Source organism: Choloepus didactylus, chromosome 4 (genome assembly GCF_015220235.1).
Source record: "Choloepus didactylus isolate mChoDid1 chromosome 4, mChoDid1.pri, whole genome shotgun sequence".
Classification (NCBI taxonomy): Eukaryota; Metazoa; Chordata; class Mammalia; order Pilosa; family Megalonychidae; genus Choloepus; species Choloepus didactylus.
The window spans coordinates 169,355,105-169,376,871 of record NC_051310.1 but is presented as its reverse complement, the minus strand read 5'-3'; the positions used below and the strand labels follow the sequence as shown (position 1 = coordinate 169,376,871).

Below are 21,767 nucleotides of genomic sequence, written 5' to 3'. Positions count from 1 at the left end.
TTATTGAAATGCTAATAGACAAAGCAACCAGGGCCATTAAGGAAAGGTCCACAGGGCAGAGAGATCAGCTTTTCTTCGGGATTTGCATATGCGCCTCAGGGCCTGGGCTCCGGCCTGAGCTCTGCCCTTCCCCCTTCTATGTTCACCAGAACTCCAAAAATCCTCCGCTTTTATTTTGGAGTTTTTCGTGCTGTTTTTTTTCTATGCCTGTCTCCTCTCTGCTGGGCTGGCTGCTCTCAGATTCTCTGGTGTCTGGTCTCCATCTATCTATGGTTGGAGTTTGGATCAGCAGAATGAGTTTCCAATAAGGGCTGCCACTGCAGTTCTCCCTTCTCCTTCCCGGAGCTGACAGCCCCTCCTCCCACGGGACTGAGCCTGGCAGGGAGGGGCGCGGGTCCCCTGGCCGCAAAAACTTACATATTTCGCTGATCTCAGCAGTTCCACGTTTTCATGAGTGTTGTATGAAGTATGCCCAAAGTCAGATTGCTCTGTGGTGTCCAGTCCACGCAGTTCCTGGCTTTCTACCTACTTTCCTGGAGGAGTAACTAAAACATACAGCTCACCAGTCTGCCATCTTGCCCCGCCTCCAGCAAGGGACTTTAATACTCACAGCACAGCAAACGGCATGAACATTATGTTTGTGATGTTGCTCTTGGTTCCCAAGTACTATGGGGGCTACAGAGAGGGGCACAGATGATGAACGTGCAGTGGTTTTTCATTGTGGCTAAGGAACACTTAGCTTGGGAATCCACCTTTCACAGAGGCAGTAAGCAAGCCTCTTTCAGTCTTGGAGGAAGGTTATCTCATCTCTCAAGGTTGCTCACTCTAAACACAACCCTGAGAAATGGCCTGAGTGAAGAGTTGTCACAGCCTTGCATTCTTGGCATACTCACCAAGAATATACAAGTCCCATGTACTAAAGATTGCAACTTCTCTTGAAATAATCACAAGGATTGAAGAAATTTACAAAGAGAATAATTTCCTTGTGTTTGATTTGATATTTATTTTTTGCCTTTTTCTTGTAATTTTTATTCTAATAACGTATATTTGAACTAAAATTTCTTTTTAACCACATTCACGTATATAGTTCAGTGCTGTGAATTACATTTACAATGTTGTGCTGCCATCACCATCATCCATTACCAAAGCTTTACAATCAATCCCAACAGAAATTCTGTACATTTTAAGCAATAACTCTCCATTCCCTACTCCCAGCTCAGCCCCTGGTAACCTGTATTCTAGATTCTGACTCTATGAATTTGCTTATTCTAAATATTTCATATTAGTGAGATTGTATGACATTTGCCCTTTTGTGTCTGGCTTATTTCACTCAACATGATGTCTTCAGGGTTCATCCATGTTCTTGCATGTATCATGACTTGATTCCTTTTTTAATGCTGAGTAAAATTCCATTGTATGTATATACCACATTTCGTTTATCCATTCATTGGTTGATGGATACTTAGGTTGCTTCCATCTTTTGGCAATTGTGAATAATGCTGCTATGAACATTGGGATGCAAATATCATATTGAGTTCCTGCTTTCAGTTCTTTTGGGTACATACCTACTAGTGGGATTGCTGGGTCATATGGTAATTCTATACTTAGCTTTCTGAAGAACTCCCCAAACTGTCTTCTACAGTAACTGCACCATTTTACATTCCCATCAGCCATGAATGAGTGTTCCTGTTTCTTTACATCCTCTTCAAAACATGTAATTTTCTGTTTTTTAAATAGTAGCCATTCTAGGGGGTGTGAAATGGTATCTCACTGTTTTTTTTTCCCTTTCAATTTTATTGAGATTGTTCACATACTATACAATCATCCAAAGTGCAGTCAGTTGCCCATGGTACCATCATACAGCTGTGCATCCATTATTCCAGAAAAGAAGTAAAGAAGAAAATTCAAATCCTCCCATATTCCTAATCCCACCTCCATTATTGACTCATGGTATTGGTATAGTACATTTTTTACTGTTGATGAAAGAATGTTTAAATACTACTAATTGCAGTATATAGTTTACAATAGGTATATATTTTTTCCCTATAAACCCCTCTATTATTAACTTCTAGTTATAGTGTCATACATTTGTTCTAGTTCATGAAAGAGATTTCTAATATTTGTACAGTTAATCATGGACATTGTCCATCACAATATTCACTGTTTTATACATTCCCATCTTTTAACCTCCAACTTTCCTTCTGGTGACATACATGACTCTAAGCTTCCCCTTTCCACCACATTCACAAACCATTCAGCACTGTTAGTTATTCTCACAGTAATGTGCTACCATTACCTGTGTCCATTTCCAAACACATAAGTTCAACCTAGTTAAACATTCTGTTCATAATATGCAACCGCTCCCCATTCTTTAGCCTTGTTCTGTATCCTGGTAACTTATATTTCACGTCTATGAGTTTACATGTTATAGTTAGTTCGTATCAGTGAGACCATACAATATTTGTCCTTTTGTGTCTGACTTATTTCACTCCATATAGTACCCTCAAGGTTTCTTCATCCTGTTTTTTGTTTTTGTTTTTGTTTTTTTTTAAGACGGCTTTTTCACCCACCGTACATTCCATCCTTAGTAAACAATCAATGGTTGCATGTGTAATCACGTATTATGCATTCACCACTGTCACCACTATCTATATAAGGACATCTCCATTTTTTCTACAAAGGAGGCGGAAGAGTCAAAGAAGGTAGAGATATGAAAGAAAAAGAAAAAGAAAGAAAGAAAGAAAAAATGACAGCTAAAAAGCAACAAAAGGAAAAATAGGATTAAACTAAAGTACAATAAAAGAGTCAGGCAACATCACCAATGCCAGGAGTCCCATACCCCTCCTTTATATCCCACTCTTATAGCATTCAGCTTTGGTATATTGCCTTTGTTACATCGAAGGAAGAATAATAATATTTCTCTTAACTATAGTCTCTAGTTTGCATTGGTTGTGTTTTTTCCCCAATACCACTCCATTTCTAACACCTTGCAAGGTTGACATTCAGTTGTTCGCCCTCATGTAAAAACATATTTGTACATTTTATCACAATTGTTGAGCACTCTAGGTTTCACTGAGTTATACAGTCCCAGCCGTTATCTTATCTTTCCTCTTTCCTTCTGGTGTCCTACATGCTCCTAACCTTCCTCTTTCAACCATACTCAGAGTCATCTTTGTTCAGTGTACTTACACTTTGTGCTACCATCACCCAAAATTGTGTTCCAAACCTCTCACTGCTGTCTTTTCCTATCTGTCTGTAGTGCTCCCTTTAGTATTTCCTGTAGAGCAGGTATCTTGTTCACAAACTCTCTCATTGTCTATTTGTCAGAGAATATCTTAAAGTCTCCCTTATATTTTGCTGGGTATGATTCTTGGTTGGAGGTTTTTCTCTTTCAGTATCGTAAATATATCACACCACTGCCTTCTTGCCTCCATGGTTTCTACTGAGAAGTCCTCACATAGTCTTATCAAGCCTCTTTTGTATGTGATGGATCCCTTTTCTCTTGCTGCTTTCGGGTTTCTCTTTGTCTTTGATGTTTGATAATCTGATTATTAAGTGTCTTGGCATAGGTCTATTCATATCTGTTCTATTTGGGGTACGCTGTGCTTCTTGGATCTGTAATTTTATGTCTTTCATAAGAGATGGGAAATTTTCATTAATTATTTCCTCTATTATTGCCTCTGCCCCCTTTCCCTTCTCTTCTCCTTCTGGGACACCCATGACACATACATTCATTCATTTCATGTTGTCATTCAATTCCCTGAGACGTTGCTCATATTTTCCCATTCTTTTCCCTATCTGTTCTTTTGTGTGTAGGATTTCAGGTATCTTGTTCTCCAGTTCCTGAGTGTTTTCTTCTGCCTCCTGAGATCTGCTGTTGTATATCTCCATTGTATTTTCATCTCTTGTGTTGTGCCTTTCATTGCCATAGATTCTGCCAGTAGTTTTTTCAAACTTTGAATTTCTACCTTATGCCTGCCCAGTATTTTCTTTATAGCCATATTTGGCTATAAAGAACTCATTGATTTGGTTTTTTTTTTTTTTAAGGTTGGAAGGTATGATGTAATTTTTTTTTTTAATTTTGAAATAAATTCAAAGTTATATGAACAGTTGCAAAAACAATTCTAGCCCCATACACAGAATTCCATCATACCCTGACCCCCCCCACCCCGGTAGCTCAATCCACCAACTTTAACTTGCTGTCGCACTGCTATTTCTTTCCCTCCCTCCCTCCCTATCATCCATCATCTATTGCTCTGTCTTCTGAACATATGAGAGTTAGCTGCAGACATACTTGAGCATTTACTATAATTAACATATACACTTCCCATGAACAAGAACATTCTTTCATGCAATCCTATTAAGCGCAGCTAAGAAGTACAATAGATTCAACAATGATAAAAAGCTTACATTCTATATTTCCTTTTCCTTATGTCTCAACTGTGTCCCTTTGAGCCACCTGTCCTCTATCCTCCTGTCCCATCGAAGTTCATCCTTCGTATTCAATTGTCATCTAGTTAGACTGACTTTTTTTTTTTTTTTTTTCAGTTGTGGAAACATATATACAGCCTAAATCTTCCCATTCCACTCCCTCCCTAGCCTTTCATTAGTGGGATTAATCACGTTTAGAATGTTGTAATGCTCTTTCCCACCATCCATTACTAGAAATTTCCCTTCATCTCAAACAGCAACCCTACACTCATTTCTTAACTCCCCATTGCCCCTTCCCCCATTTCTCTTAACCCAAACTCTACTTTTCATCTCTATGGTTATATTCTCTGATAATTTCTTTGTGTTTACTGTGGGGCTTAAAATTAACCTCTTAAATCCATATCAATCTTGTTTTTCTTTGATAACCACCTTCACTTCAATAGGACACATAAACTATGTTCCTTTACTCCTTCATTCCCCCACCTTTATATAGTTGTCTAAAATTACATATTTTACATTGAGTTCAAAACCACTGATTTGTCCTTAGAGTTTGTGTATTTTATATCATGTAGGAAGTAACTAGTGGAATTACAGTTCAAAAATTATTGGCTTCTGTTTGTATTCCATTGTGGTTGGAGAATGTGCTTTGAGTATATTCAATGTTTTTTTTTTTTAAATTTCTTGAGGCTTGTTTTATGACCCAGCTTATGGTCCCTTCTTGAGAAAGATCTGTGATGACTAGAGAAAAGTGATTTGGGATGTAAGGTACTATATATGTCTGTTAAAATTCTCTATATCTCTTTCTCCTTTCCCTGTCTCTCCTTCAGCAGGGTTCCCATTAGAATCTGAAGTAGGGCAGGTCTTTCATCGGCAAAGTCTCTCAGCATTTGTTTGTCTGTGAAAAATTTAAGCTCTCCCTCAAATTTGAAGGAGAGTTTTGCTGGATAAAGTATTCTTGGTTGGAAATTTTTCTCTCTCAGAGTTTTAAATATGTCATGCCACTGCCTTCTTGCCTTCATGGTTGCTGCTGAGTAGTCACTACTTAATCTTATCTTGTTTCCTTTGTATGTGGTGAATTGCTTTTCTCTTGCTGCTTTCAGAACTTGCTCCTTCTCTTCAGTATTTGACGGTCTGATCAGAATATGTCTCGGAGTGGGTTTATTTGGATTTATTCTATTTGGAGTTCGCTGGGCATTTATGCTTTGTGTATTTATATTGTGTAGAAGGTTGGGGAAGTTTTCCCCAACAATTTCTTTGAATACTCTTTCTAGACCTTTACCCTTCTCTTCCCCTTCTGGGTCACCAATGAGTCTTAAGTTTGGACGTTTTATTTTATCTATGGCATCCCTGAGATCCGTTTCGATTTTTTTTATTTTTTTCTCCTTTCTTTTGTTCTTTCATTTTCTGTTCTGTGGGCTTCTAGGACACTGAGACGTTGTTCGGCTTCCTCTAGTCTTGTATTGTGACTATCCAGAGTCTTTTTAATTTGGCCAACAGTTTCTTTTATTTCCATAAGATCTTCTATTTTTTTATTTACTCTTGCTATGTCTTCTTTATGCTCGTCTAGGGTCTTCTTTATGTAGCTTATATCCTGGGCCATGGTCTTCTTGATGTTCTTTAAATCCTTTGCCATGTTTTTGTTCCTCGATTGTAGATCTTTGATTAACTTTGTGAGGTATACTGTATCTTCCGATATTTTGGTTTGTGTGTTTGGAGTTGGATTCTCCATATCTTCTGGTTTTATCATATGCATTAAGATTTTCTGTTGTTTTTGGTCTCTTGGCATTTGTTTTGCTTGATAGGGCTCTTTCAAGTTGTAAAGAAAAAGGGATATCGATCTAATTTTTCAAGAGCACAGTTTGGTGACGTACACTTTCTCTAACTAACCAGCAGATGGCGTCTGTGAGTCTCGTATATCCCTCGAGTCAGTTCTCAACCTTTTTTCCTGCTTTGTGTGGGGAAATGATTCTTGTGGGTTCAGTTGGAGAACTCAGTTTGGGTGTGTTGCTGGAGCTGTCCGCCCTGAATGTGGGGCATGTGTACAGGTAGCCAGGGAGGAAGGGCAGTTCTAATGTTCAAATCCCCCAGGATCCCGGAGATTCAAGGCCTCCGCACAAGTCTAAGCCTTCATTTCAGTTCAGCCCCAGCCTCTCACTCTCGCTGATCCATAAACCACCGGACTTGGTGTAGCGTCCCTGGGTTCTCTGAGCGGATCCCCCCTCCCAGCTGCGCTCCTCCAGTAGCTCAGCCAAGGGAAGGCTGTGCTATGTCATCAGTGTGCGCCGTCCCACAAGGGAAGCCCTGGGCCGCCGGGCTGTGTAGCGGCGCACTCCCAGCCCGAAGCAAAAATGGCCGAGCGGGGCGTCTCAGCCCCCTCCTCCTCGCACCGTTCCTCCTTCCCAGCTCCGGGACAACTAGCGGGGTTTTGGGCTGTGGGCACAGCCCCGGGCAGGAGTTTATCCAGCCCTCCGGGGGCTAGCTGCTAGCCGCAGGGTTTCTTTCTGCTTCCGGCTCTCCCCTCCGTTCCCCTGAACCCAAGGGATCTGCTGTGGGCTATCTCCCCGGCCAGACAGCAAGAGGCCAGCCCAGTCCCCTCTTGCTGTGTTTTTCTGCGTGGTTCCCACAATTGCTACTGGAGCCGCTCCTTTTTTTTTTTTTAAAAAAAACAGCCAGCTGGTCTCCAAATGCTGAACCCTGGCTTCCCCAGCCCGCTGCGTGGCTGCAGGTCTTCCAGCCAGCTTACTCACTCGTTTCAGAATGCTGACTCCTGGTTTCACCAAGTATACGGCCCCTCTGGAGCTAGGAGCCCTCATCTAGTTGGTGCATCGCTGTAACTGGTATTCTAGGTCACTTTCTGGTTTTTAGCTAGTGTTTTTCACGGAGGCGTTTTTTTCGCCCTGTCTCAGCTAGCCGCCATCTTAGTTCCCTGATTTGGTTTTTTATTTGATTTAGCTTATTTCTTTGGAAATCTTTAATTGACTGTTTCATTAAAGTGAAACAATATCTCAAATATATCTTGATTGAGGTGTGAGTTTGTTCCTTTGACTGGGCCATATCTTCGTTTTTCCTAGTGTAGATTGTAGTTTTCTATTGTTTAGGCATCTGGTTTCCTTGGTTACCCCAATCAGATTTTCCCAGACCAGAACGGGTTCAGGTCTCAGAATGGGGTTATATTCAGGGTGTATCTTAGAAGAATGACAGATTTTCCAGTGAGGTCTCTAGCTGCTGTCCTTTTCCTAACCTGCCCAGCAGGTGGTGCCTGTCAGCCTGTGGTTCCCAATTGAGGTAAGGAGGTGTGGCCCCTTCAGTTTCTGTTTTGGTTGTTTTCCCCTAGGCTCTGGGGTCTTGTTCTGAAGGGAAATCTGGGTCCTACCTCCTTAATCTTATGGAAGACACACCCCCTAGGGAGTTATCATCTGCATTTGAATTGTCTCTCTGACTGTTATCTCCACTCCTGTCTGGGTCAGAGTGCTCTGAAATGAAAATGGCTGAGGCTCTCTCCTCTGAGCCTCTCAGGTTGAGAGAGGAAAAGGGATAGAAAGCCCCCTTTTAGAGCCAATACATGGCCCCCAGTGTCATTCGTTGGCCAGAAGTAACACCTGGTCTTCTGGGCTTCCCTTCCTGGGACAGATGAGTCTTCCAGTTCTTTAAGTTCAGTTGCCACTAAAAGCCTCTGTCTGCTTGTTGGGGGTTTGTACCTTGTTTCAGCAGCCCTCATTTGTTAATTAAAACCCCAGTTGGAGCTCAGCTGAGCTATATTTGCTCTCTTGGAGAGTGCTGCTTTCTACCTCAGTGAGGTTTTGCAGCTCAGCCTGCCGTGGGGGGGCAGGGCTTCTGGTGCAGTTCTGCAGCAGTTTTTGCTTACAGATTTCATGCTGTGGTCTCAAGCATTCCTCCCAATCCAGGTTGGCGTACGATGTGTGGACAGTCACAGTTGTCCCCCAGCAGTTGTTCCACATTATTTACTAGTTGTTCCTGGTTGTTTATTAGTTGTTCCAGGGGACTAACTAAATTCTACTCCTCTTTATGCAGTCATCTTGCCCCTCCCTCCCATGTATAGGAGTTTGAATGAACATAAGTAAGATTCATTTCTCTGCGATAAATGTCCATGGGTGCAATTGCTGGGTTGTATGGTAGTTGCATGTTTTGTTTTTAAACAACTGCTGAACTGTTTTCCATAGTGGCTGCCATTTTACATTCCCACCAACAGGGAGTGAATGTTATTTCCTGCTCTACTTAAAATTATCTCCTGCATCCCATACTTTGGAAATAGTGAAATATAGGGAAGATCAGGATTTCTTAACCTTAGCACCATTGACATTTGGTCTGGATAATTCTTGGTGTGGGAGGCATCCTCTGCATTGAAGGATGTTTAGCAACAATCCCTGGCCTCTACCCACTAGATTCCAGCATTCCTTGCCTTCCCTCCCCCAAGTTGTGATAATCAAAAATGTCAAATGTTTCCTGAGGAGTAAAATTGCCCTAGTTGGGGTAGAGAAAGGGTAATAGTGGAGGTAAGATTGAAAAGATAAGTTGGAGCCAGATTGTGGAAGGCTGTTTTGGCCATTGAAGGTTTCTGAGTTGGATAGTGACATGATCAGAATTCTTTAGGAAGGACGTTTTGGCAACAGGATTAAGGGGGAAATGAAACAACTATATTTTTAGTACCCTCCCTTAAATTATGTTAAAAAAATTTTTTTTTCTAGTCTGCTAGCCTAACAATAACATAAACAATTCAAGAACGGGGAAAATATATTTGGAAATATGCAGAAATGGTCGCTCTATGAAGTGAGAAAGCTGCATGTAGTATGATCAGTATATCAAATACAACCTTGTAAAATTTTTTTAAAAATTAAATTTATTATTGGGCAGTGCGATTGGGGGGGTTTAAGTTATTTTAATTCATTAATATTCCTATTCTTTCTGATTTAAATGTACACTAGTTCTGAAGATGAAGTGGATGTGCTTTTACATGGAACTCTGGACCAAAAACGAAAACTTATCAGAGAATGTCTTACTGGAGAAAGTGAATCATCTAGTGAAGATGAATTTGAAAAAGAAATGGAAGCTGAACTAAATTCCACCATAAAATCAATGGAGAACAAGTTGTCCTCTTTAGAAGCAGGTGAACTTTCAAATTTTCATATATTTAATGGAAGGCCAGGACCCTATGTATGCTCTGTTGCACCTCCAGCACTTTCAGTGGGTGCTTGTTTTAGTTTGCTAGACGGCTCCAAGTAGAGACCATCAAATGCATTGTCTCTAACAACAGGAATTTATTAGCTTACAAGCTTACAGTTTTGAGGCTGAGAAAAATGTCCAAATCAAGGCATCATCAGGGCGATTCTTTCTTCTCAAAGACTGGTTGCTGGCAATCCTGAGCTCCTCTGCCACATGGCAAGGCACATGGTGGCGTCTGCTGGTCTCTCCTTTCTCCTCTGGGTTTCGTTGTTTTCAGCTTCTTGTTTGTGTGGCTTTCTCTCTCTCTCCATATTCATCCAGTTTATAGAGACTCCAATAAGAGGATTAAGACCCACTCTGGGCCATGCCCTAACTGATGTAACCTCATCAAAAGGTCCTACTTAGAATAGGTTTACACCAACAGGCATGGATTAGCCTTAAGAACATGATTATCTGAGGTACATACAGTTCCAAACCACCACAGTGCTCAATAAATATTTATTGAGTTTGATGATCTGAGTTGGAGTTTTCTTTCAATGACTAGTGAAAAAATTTTCTGTGTTGTTGGATAGAGACTATTTTGTACCATTTGCTTGTATAATTTCTTTTTGCAGTTTTTACTCCGGGATTAAAAAAAAAAAAAAGGCACACAAGTTTATAGAAGTATTTTAAAGATTAAGATAGCGCTGATGTGGCAGATTTAATGATGTGTCACCATAGATTCTTGTCTCATTTTAGTTAGTAATGAAACCTACTTTTAAGTAGTTTAAAATTTTAAGGCATTAGATTTAGATCCAGAACCAGTAAATATTCCTCCTGAAGTAAGCCACACATTTGCTAGTTATTAGCATTTTACTTTATTATGAATTTGTGTGCTCATGGGGGTTTTACATACTGTTTTTGCTATTTGCCATCTCAGGCAGTAGCAGCATTTCCTTCTAGAGTGGTCTGGTGGATATACCTATGAGAGCTTTATTTTGATACCTGGTGTTTATATAAAATGTACCTGACCCTAAAACTGGTTGTGAAAGTAGGACTCCTCAACATTGGTTTCCATGTTAATATGCTATGTATTTTTAACTGTTAAGAACTGATAGCATACATAACCATCATCATTATTATCATCAGAAAACAAAAACAGATGTTTATTAAGAGGAATAGCTGGGGATGTAGGCATGTGATGACATAATGTCTTGGTGCTGGGCACAACTGGGGAGAGGAAGAGTGTGTCCTTGACTCATTCCTCCTGCCTCTCTGTAGGGTTCTAATCCTCTTTCCCTAAAGTCCTGTAAAACAAGAGTTTATTTCCTGTTCTCCATGTTGTAAGACTGAAATGTAGAGCTGTGCTGGTAAACCGAAAACATGGCTGTTTATTTCATTAAATTTTGTGGGAAGGGAGAGAATAGTTTTCTCATGATTTGGAACACTTAGTCAAGGACACACAGTTCTTTGTAATTGCACAGGGCACGGGAATTCAGTAAGTCACTGATGTGAAAATATTTCTCATCCAAATGAGATTGGGAATGAGGTTGATACTACTTGGAGGCAATGGAAGAATTACGTGTGGTTTAGTCTGTAAACTTCCATTCTGATTTGAATAGGGTCTTCCTCAGGAAATGGGCAAGTTGGAAGAGTTCCTGCAAAGTACTACGATGATATATATTTTGATTCTGATTCTGAAGATGAAGATAAAGCAGGTAAATAACTTGTATTTATCAGGTTTAGCAGTTATATTTTGTGGGAAAAGTTCACCTAATAATTATTTAAAATTAGTATTTCCCTCTGAGTTTTGCTTTTTAAGAGATTGCAGACCAAAGGAGAGGCTAGGCCTCCCTATAATTGTACCTAAGAGCCTCCTCCCAAATGCCTCTTTGTTGCTCAGATGTGGCCCTCTCTCTCTAGCTAAGCCAACCTGGCAGGTGAAATCACTGCCCTCCCCGCTATGGGGGATCAGACACCCAGGGGAGTGAATCTCCCTGGCAACGTGGTATATGACTCTTGGGGAGAAATCTAGACCCAGCATTGTGGGATGGAGAACATCTTCTTGACCAAAAGGGGGATGTGAAAGGAAATGAAATAAGCTACAGTGGCAGAGAGATTCCAAAAGGAGCCAAGAGGTCACTCTGGTGGACACTCTTACGTACAATATAGACAACCCTTTCTAGGTTCTAGTAAATTGGAGTAGCTAGCAGTAAATACCCGAAACTATCAAACTACAATCCAGAACCTGTGAATCTTGAAGACGATTGTATGGAAGTGTGGCTTGTGAGGGGTGACAGTGTGATTGGGGGGTTGTGTGGACCACTCTCCCTTTTGTCTAGTTTGTGGATGGATGGGTAGAAAAATGGGGGAAGGGAAAACAAACAAATAAACAAAGGCACCCAGTGTTCTTTTTCACTTTAATTGCTCTTTTTCACTTTAATTTTTATTCTTGTTATTTTTGTGTGTGTGATAATGAAGGTGTCAGGCATTGATTTTGGTGATGAATGCACAACTGTGTAATGGTACTGTCAACAATTGGATGTATGCTTAGTTTTGTATGACTGCATGGTATGTGAATATATCTCAATAAAATGAATTAAAAAAAAAAAAAAGAGAGATTGCAGACCACTGATGTGAAAACAAAAGCAGAATTGATTATGACTAGCTGGGGGTGCAGGCATGTGAGGACATGGGCAACAGCACGGGCCCTGCATAGCCCACCCTGGGGAGAGGGAGCATGTCCTCACTCAACATCTCTGCTCCCCAGGGCTCTTGATCTTCCTTTCTCTTCAAGTTCCTTAGAGCAGCAACATTTATTTTTAGTCTTGCAAATAGTTTCTATATTTTTACTCTCCTGCAGGGTAATCCTAACTTGTTGATTTTTTACTAGCTTTGTTCTTTGGAATTGGTTTTGTATAAAATTTGGACAAAGTCAAACAAAATGATACAAGCTAAAACTAATTTCATTATATCAATAATTACACTGGAATACAAAGGTAAATTTATGTGGTAAAGTAACAATTTTATATTTTTATATATTATTACCTAAACATTAATCTGCCAAAGTATATATTTTAAAAGTTTGAGTATGTGGATGGCTGTAGTTCTTTCTCCATTTTCAAATATTTTTGTTCTGATTTCAATAGCATTTTACATATGGGAACTTGTGGAGAAATTAGACATCTGAGAATAGTTTCTGTACTTGGCTTGCTTTAAGTAGCCTTTTTGAGACTCTGAATTCTCATTATTTGTACTCAGTCCTTGAGATGCCAGGTTTTGGTGAAGAAATGATTTATGCCTCTTCTTTCATCATGATTTTAGTACCTTACTAACTGGACAAGAACTTTATTTAGAGGAATGGTTTTTAAAAAATTTTAGGAAAAAATATATAGTTTAGGAAACGGGATTCTTCATTTTGTAGTAAATGGTTATGAACTTTAGATATGATACTTACCCATATCCTTAACATTTTCAAATTAGCACAGGTGACCAAGAAGAAAAAAAAGAAACAACGCAGGATTCCAACAAATGATGAATTACTCTATGATCCTGAAAAAGATAACAGAGATCAGGCCTGGGTTGATGCACAGAGAAGGGGGTAAGAGCTTAAATTTAATATTTGAAATCTTTAGGAAAAAAGTGACCAAAGCATGATTTTCACTGCATTCACATTTTGAATATTTGTGTATATGTTTACATATGTTTATACACACACAAACACATAAACAAAGAAGTTTGAGAAAAAAACTGCTGAGTAGTTTGTTTTGAAAATAATCAGCAAATTTCATTCAGACATGTGATTTAAAAAAAAAACTTTTGTGGAATTCAAACTGTTGTGGTCAGTCTCTCTGAGAAACAAAATTGACTTTTTTTCAGATAGACAAAATTTTAAATTACTTTTAGATTAAGAGTTTATGTGGATGAAGACTGAATATTATGTTTAGCACCTGAATTGATCTTTTTAGCCATTTAACAAATTTGATTTTTATTTAAAGGCTGATTCATCATAAAATAAAAAGCTAGGCAATTTATCACCATTGCCCTGTACTTTCCCAACCTAGTTGTACTTCAGAATCACCTGGGAAATCATCTGACATACAAACCCTTAAGTCCTATTCTAGAAGGTTTTGGTTAAAGTAGGATATAAGAATCTGTATTTTTTATTAATCCCAGAGGGATTTTGATGTTGTTATATACCACATTTTAACCTCCACTACACGCTTTTGTCTTTTTTTTCCCCTCTCCTTTCACCCATGCACTACTTCTTCCAACTGCTCCTTGCATTTAACAAATGTTTTCGGTCACCCACTGTCTGAAATTAATATTTTAAGTGCTGTAAGTGATATTGAGATGGTTAAGCTACTGACACTGTTAGTCAATTTGTCAGTGAAGTAAGATGGAATGTATTTTCACTGTTAAATACACTTGAGAAGAAATACTTTGTTGATTTGTTATTTACATTCTTGCATCAAGCAATGGTTGCTTTTTAAGATATCAGAAGACAAAATAATGAATTCACTTTTTTTTAAGCACCGTGAGGGCAGTGATGATACCTTTTTTGTTCAATGTTGAATCCCTAGCATCTTGTACATTGTTAAATGAGCAAACAGTAAATATCTATTGAATAAACATATAATTTACTTTCTTGAAATTTGGGCTTTGAAATTTGCTAAATTTTGAGGCATTTAACAGCAATTGTAAAATCTGTACTACATGTTTTCAGTATTTTCCCCACAAATATTTAAAGGTTTTAGGATATAATGTCAAATGCTTTGCTTTTGTTATTCAGTGTTTTTAGGAGTTTATCATAAACTTTTTTTTTAAATACTTTAATACCCCTATAATTGGATTCATGCTTTATTCTTTTAATCACCAAATATTTATTGAGCATATATTTACTATATATGCCAGATACTGTTTTATGCTTTTGAGATATAAAAGTGAACCAAGCAGACAAAAATCCTTATGCACTTAGCGTTTACATACTTGTTTGTTTATATACCTTTAATGTGCTTTTAAAAAAATTAATAACTATGTTTTTAGAATAGTTTTAAATTTACAGAAAAATTGAACAGATAAGCACAGAGAGTTCCTGTATAATCTTCTAACCCCTGTACAGTTTCCTCTATTATTAACATCTTACATTAGTATTGTATATTTGTTACAATTAATGAGCCAATATTGATATATTGACTAAAGACTATAGTTTATTTATAGTTCCTTAGTTTTTACCTAATGTCTTTTTTTCTTTTTCAGGATCCCATCCAGGATATCTCATTGCATTTAGTTGTCTCCTTAGGGTGCCCTTTGTTGTGATTGTTTCTCGGATTTCCCTTGTTTTTATGATCTTAACGTTTAGAGCAGTATTGGTCAGGTATATTGTAGGATACCTCTGTATTGGAATTTGTCTGATGTTTTCCTCATGGTTAGATTGGGATTATGAGGTTTTGGAAGGAAGATCAAAGAGGTAAAGTACCCTTTGCATCACATCATATCAAGGGTGCATACTGTCAGCATGGTTTTTGATGATGTTGACCTTGGTCTTCCTACTGAGATAGCATTTGCTGTTTTACCCCACTGTAAAGTTTTTCCCTCCCCTCTTCCTATAATGGAAGGAGGTCACTATGTGCAGCCCACAGTATAAGGAGTGGGCAGTTATGCACTACCTCCTTGAAGGTAGAGCATTTACATAAATTATTTGGAATTCTTCTGTATAGGAGATTTGTCTGTTCCTTCTCATTTATTTATTCAAGTATTTATTTATATTGGCATGGACTCATTATTTGTTTTTACTTTTGGGTTATAATCCAATAGTACTTTATTTTATTGCTTAAATTATATTGCCTTTGGCCATTGGGAGCTCTTTTGGCTGATTCCTGTGCCTATTTGATATAGTCCCATTTTTTTTTTTGTTTTTAAGTGCTTCCTTACTTTGTGGTACTGTAAGATATTCCAGGCTCATCTTGTGTGTTCCCTGTCCCAGTCCTAGAATCAGGAGTACTAATTCTTTTTATTGGAGAATGGTATTAAAAACAAGATCTGGTTTTAATGTTCCCCCTCCTTTCTTTTTCTGATCTAGTTACCATGGTTTTGGAATACAGCGGCCATGTCACCAACAGCCTGTTCCAAATAGTGATGCTGTCTTGAATTGCCCTGCCTGCATGACCACACTGTGCCTTGATTGCCAAAGGTAATAGATGAACAAAAATGGCCCTTTATTTAAATAAGAAATAGACTTTTGAAGTACTCAGGAATCCTAATTTAGGTTCTGTACTCATATATCTTTGGTGCTACCTGACTAATCCATACAAGTAATTTTGATTGTACATAGTTTTGTTATAAGTAGCTTTTCTAGTCTATGAAACTGCATATATTTTGTGGAAGAATGACATAATCTCTCAAATACATACACACTTGCCTCTTTCCTTTTTTTTCCTTCTTTTTTTTTTTTTTTTTTTTTTGTGGCCTTATAAATTCCTGGCTTTGTCTATATTTGGAATCCATTTAACTGAAACTAAATGATGATACAGATGTGGATTAATTCTGGAAACTAATTAGTACCCATTTTTAGTTTATTCTTTTTAGCTAGCTTGAGGTTTCTGGTCATATATAATAATTTTTTTATTCTCCTTATGAACTCTTAAGCTTTTTGCATATAAAATAATACCTCAAATATGTTTCTGGAATGAGGAAAAAGTAAAATGACTTTGTATTTAAGTTGCTTCTCTTACAAACTAAACCATGTCATGGGATTTCTCTAACCCAAAAGTTGCTTCATGATCTAACAGTGGAAACTGGCCTTAGTGAAAATCATGTTCATATTAATTCGGAGTTCCAACAGAATAGAGTAAAAGTGAATTTTTTTTCTTAAGTCAAAAACTTTAAAATTTAGAGAAATAATGATTTAAGATTTATAAGGAAAAGAAACAAATCCTGGATGGTTGAATATTCTTTAAGGAAACAGTTCAAAAAATGGTTTGTTCTGATTCATAAGAAATACAAAGAATAGGAAAAACACATGTGAACATGAAATAAGAGCTTCTTATAGAAGTGAGAGGCATGTATACAAAAACTATATGCATAGGAAACTAAAACTATGTATGATTGAATGTATTTTTGAAAGGTTGCATTTAAGTGCCAGCTTGCACAGCCCAAATTCCTGGTGGTTGTGATGATGGTGATGTTGGAGGTTAAATTTGGAGCTAGTGAATGGAAGTCCGAGTTCAAAAAGCCAGATATGTATTTCTGTTGTATGAGGTTTAAGGGGAAAAAAAGAAGATCAACTTACTAAGTGGGAAAAGAAGTAGGAAAATGTTAAGTATATGAAGAGAACAAAGAAAACTATCTGTTCATTGGATTGGTGGAGAAAAGCCAAGAGTAGACATTACAAAATCAGAAGCTTTTTAAGCTTTTAAACCTGTGGCTTTTATTAAAATGGTAACCATAATGCAACCACCTGTAATGAGAGAAGGGTAGAGTCTCAGGCCATAACAGGAAAAGACATAGTCAAATAATATTTAAATATTACCTGTCACATTTCCAACAGCTTTTCTCCTCTTGCTAAGTTTGAAGAGAAAATCAAATTTTCTTCTGAAACAAAAGTTACTTTTATAGCAGTAGAAAAATACATTCATTCTCTGTACTATTATTCATTAAAAAGTTCCTATTCTTAAAAACAAAACTTAACATTTATTTAGATTTGCTATTTTGTCCCCATGTCTTCATTTTGTTTGGTATTTCAGTAAGTTTTTGGTGTTCTCAAATTTTATCAAATTGGATAAATATCAAAATAGAACATACAATCCAAATTCTCCATTTCATTTTCCTATTAGGCATGAATCATACAAAACTCAATATAGAGCAATGTTTGTGATGAATTGTTCTGTCAACAAAGAGGAGGTTTTAAGATACAAAACCTCAGAGAACAGGAAGAAAAGGCGGGGCCATAAGAAGATGAAGTCCAACCGTGAAGGTGATGCAGAGCAGGCAGAGACGGAAGTGGAAGAAATCTATCACCCAGTCATGTGCACCGAATGTTCCACTGAAGTGGCAGTCTACGATAAGGATGAAGTCTTCCATTTTTTCAATGTTTTAGCAAGCCATTCCTAAATAGCATAGTTGGCATTTAATTGCCTAATACTGGATATAAGGCAGATATGGACAGTTATTTTTTTCCTGCCTATTTATATCATTAAGTGACATTTTGAATTGTTATTTGAGGGAGCAGTGTTGCATCTTTATGAAAGAGAAAGACCTTTAAGAAAGAGAAAGACCTTCAGTCTGTTCCCTTCCCCTCCTACGACCCCCAGCATTGATGGGACTGATTATTCATTCCCATTTTGATGGATATTTTGGAAACTTTGGGGCTTTTTATTTATTAAAGTCCTTTGAAATTGAAATGTTCTGGAGTTATAAGTAATCTTTATTTCAGAGGGTTATTTTTATTTTGGATATACCCTTTGTGTGATTAAATTGGAAACTGTTTCCTGACTTCTGTCTGTATTGTTTTTGCTAAGAAGTATCTTTATTCCTCCCACCCCAGAATGAAGTAACAGTATTTAGTAGCTGTTATCATTACATGGAGTTGGTACTGTCAGATGCCTTTGAGTAATACAGGTCTTTCCTTAAAAGGATTGTACTTACCAGTGTTCTAAACTTAATGAATTGGCATATTAAATTTGAAATTTATTGTGAGGAACAGCAGCCTCACTCTCCAATTTAAGACTTCAAAATCCTTTGCTACTTCTTCTGCCTACCGTTTATCTCTTCTGTTGCCACAACGAAGGTATGTTGCTTTTTGCACTGATAATATAAAAATCATTAGTGGTAGCTTGGGGAAATTACATTGTAGGCATTTCTGCATTTTATGTTTTTTTTTTAAGAATAATATGATTAGACTGTTTCCAAAAACAATATTAGAGAACTTTGAGTCCCCTTGTTAGTCTGATAGAGAAGATGTGGCAGAGTGAAAAAAGCCAGGAAATGTGTTTTAATTAAGGTTCTGCTGTGCTAACCTTGGGCAAATTTGTCTCTTTGAGCCCTGTTTTCTCATCTGTTAAGTGAAATGATTAGACTGGAGGAATGAGTCTCCACAGAGGTCAGAGCTCAACAAAGCTTTCCCATTAGGGAAAACATGTCCTCACCACCTCCTTGCCTTCTGAACTTTCTGAAATCTACATGTAAAGAAAGCTGGAACCAGTGGTAGTGTGTTGTTTTATGAATGGGGTGGAGGCAGAGAAATGATAAAGAATCTATACTAGGGAATCCCCATATTTTAATAGCCAGCAAATTCAATAATTTTTAAAACATGTTGATAGCTATCTGATTGGAAGCAATATATTTGCTTCCAGATGTTTCAACATCTTGCCAGATGATGTTATAGAATAACACTGCCACTTTATTTTAACCTTGTATTTGCTATTCTGTAGCTTTATAAGGTCTCATTCTATCTTACTATCATTGTAAAACCCACTTTCTTCCCAGATCCCACAACCCACTTCTGTACACTCCCATTCCCATCTCTAGTGGGAAGTTCTCAGTGGTCTTAAACATAAAAATCACCGAGAGATGATATTACAAAAACCACATTGTTGGAGCTCTACTCTAAGAATATGACTCCATAATAAAAGTGAGGCAAGAAATCAAGATCATGTAACAAGAAGAAAATTGAAAATGGCCCAAGACTAGACTATAATATATTTAAGTATTATAAAATACAAAATTATAGACAACTAATTTTTATATTCCTTTAACTTTTTTTTTTTAATCCTTGAAATATCTTGTAAGGAAATTGGTGAAGAATATTGTTTGGGTTTGAAGCAGAGAGGGCTATGACAGTGTTTCCACCTCAATTTTAATGCATGGATTTGGATATATTTTCTGTTCTTTTGCTTTCTTAGGATGCTATCTACAATGTGATTACATCTCAGATTATTCAACAATCATAATGCTTTCCAGCATAGCCTTCTCATGTCTTGTAATAGCAAATGTTTTCTCTTACCTCTGTGTTAAACAATTAATATGAACCTTTTAAGGACCACCTGTGGCCCTTATCTGCCTCAACTCCTTTTTAAAATAAGCATAAATCATTTACTATTAAATAAAGTTTAAATACATGTGTGGCTCTAGAGCTATGGTTTGGCTATCCCACTGAAGCTAATTGTTCTTTTTCCTAATCAGCCTGGCTTACTGTGTTAGTTTTCTGTTACTGTATGTTTAGTGAATGACTACAAATTTAGCAGGCTAAAACAATGTGCATTTATTATCTCATAATTTTGTGAGTTAGGAATCTGGGCACAGCTTAGCAGTGTGTTCTACTCAGGGTCTCACAGGCTGTAATTAAGTTGTTGGTCAGGTTGCATTCTCATCTGGAGACTTGACTGAGGAAGAATCCACTTCCAGGCTCCCTCAAGTTATTGGCGGAACTCACCTGCTTATGAGGTCACTGTTTTCTTGCAGGTTGTCAGTAGCTGCTCCCAGCCCCTCGAGGCCATCTGCAGTTCTTTTGCCACGTGGTCTGCTCAATAGGCCCCCTCATAAGATGGCAGCTGACTGTTTCAAAGCCAGCAACTGAGTCTCTAACCTCAGGAAGGACCCACTCCCTCTTTTTAGGGTTTTAGGATTTTCATTGATTAAGTCGGCCCATTCAGGATAATCTCCTTTTTTGAGTAATTCAAATTTGGGACCTTAATTACATCTGTAGAGTCTCTTCACTATTGTCGTATTCTGTTGGCTAGAAGCAAGTCACAGGTACTGCCCACACTCAAGCAGAGGAGATTATAGAGGCCGTGTGTAACATGGGAATCCTGGAGCCACAGTAGTGGTCTGTCTGCCACACTTCCCTTTGGCTTAATTTCATCTTGCCTTGGGGCTTGGGTAGCTAAATTCTATAGGTGTGAAAATATACACAGCATTAAATCTTTCCCTTAAGTGTTCAAAGGGTACAAGTTGTATCCCTATTTGTATGGTGTGTGTTTCTGTATATATTATACACAGACTGTTTGTGCTTGCTTCTTTTCTCAGCTCCTCCTAACTCTTAGAAACTTTACATTCATAAACCCCCCAGCCCTTCCTTACAGGAGACACTGTCCCAGGCTCTCTGAATCATTATTAATGATTTGGAACTGAAGGAGACAGGCTATTAGGGACTGTATCATATTAAATATTAAGGTGCACCCATTTCCAATATTGAATTTTTTTGGTGATTTTTTTGGAAAGGATTATTCTTTTTGAAGTTATTTGATTATGATTGACTTATTTATGGTTGGGTATATTTCTTAGCAATCATTGTGCATGCATGGGAATTCTTAAGAAATGAAAAAATCTAACTTAACTGTTTTCAAATGTAGTGAAACTTGTGTATGTTCTAAGTTTAAGAATTATGCATGAATTTAATTAAATATTTCTTAATTTTAATTTTGTCATTTTATTTTCTTATCTTAGAACTACTGTCCCCTTCTCCACCATCTCCTTCTCCCTGTCCAAGATTTCAGATATTTTCCTGTGGTCTGGAAAAATTTGTGGGCTCTGAGCACTCTGCCTACAGTACCAAATGGATAAATCAGTTTTGTTTAGTCTTCCTTTGGATCAGTAAGGGGGATAAAAGGTGGACAGCAGTTTACCAACTTACCGTACTCATAATTAAGCAATTTCAGTAATTCTAAGTAATGTAACAGATTTTACATCTGTTAATAGATGTTGGTTTATTGGACAAGATAATTTTTCCTGAGACCAAAGCAAACTCTAGGTGACATAGTTTTCATTTAGATGGTAATCCTTGACTTTATGAAATAAGTGAAGTTGACTACAAAGCACTTTTCAATAAGTTGAATCGTATTTCCCAAATTCTTCCAATTAAAAGTAGAAAATCTCTCTCTTTTTTTACCTTATCAATGAGAGGCATATCAATAGTAGTGGGAGTAAAAGCTTAAGCTAGAAAGTGGGAACAATGTTGAAAAATTTCTCAGAACCCTCCAGATTCTCTCCCTAAATCTTTTTTTAAAATCATCTTTCCCCATTCCCTTTTCAAATCATGAATATACATTCTAGGTGCAGAACTGCTCCATTCCACTTGAGTAGCTTCTAGAACTTGGCTCCCTTTCCCCCTTTGGTCTGAGATTTCAATTAACTTTCCTCTATCCACTCACTCTACCCCCTCTCTCCTGATTTCTCTT

At 37.7% G+C, this 21,767-nt stretch overlaps 1 protein-coding gene across 2 annotated transcripts in view; it reads left to right on the top strand.

Annotated features, from left to right (window-relative positions):
• Positions 1–21,009, top strand: part of LOC119532392 (E2F associated phosphoprotein) — a 38,762-nt gene extending 17,753 nt beyond the window's left edge. Inside the window, exons 2-7 of one of the 2 annotated variants that reach the window (XM_037834796.1) lie at positions 9,375–9,556; positions 11,214–11,309; positions 13,075–13,192; positions 15,674–15,784; positions 17,427–18,379; positions 19,494–21,009. In XM_037834796.1, coding sequence (XP_037690724.1) covers positions 9,375–9,556; positions 11,214–11,309; positions 13,075–13,192; positions 15,674–15,784; positions 17,427–17,703 — 784 coding nt within the window. In that variant the 3' untranslated portion in view covers positions 17,704–18,379; positions 19,494–21,009. Of the gene's footprint in view, positions 1–9,374; positions 9,557–11,213; positions 11,310–13,074; positions 13,193–15,673; positions 15,785–17,426; positions 18,380–19,493 lie in introns of those variants that run through there. The other variant, XM_037834797.1, reaches the window with a different exon arrangement.
• The last annotated feature ends 758 nt before the right edge of the window (positions 21,010–21,767 follow it).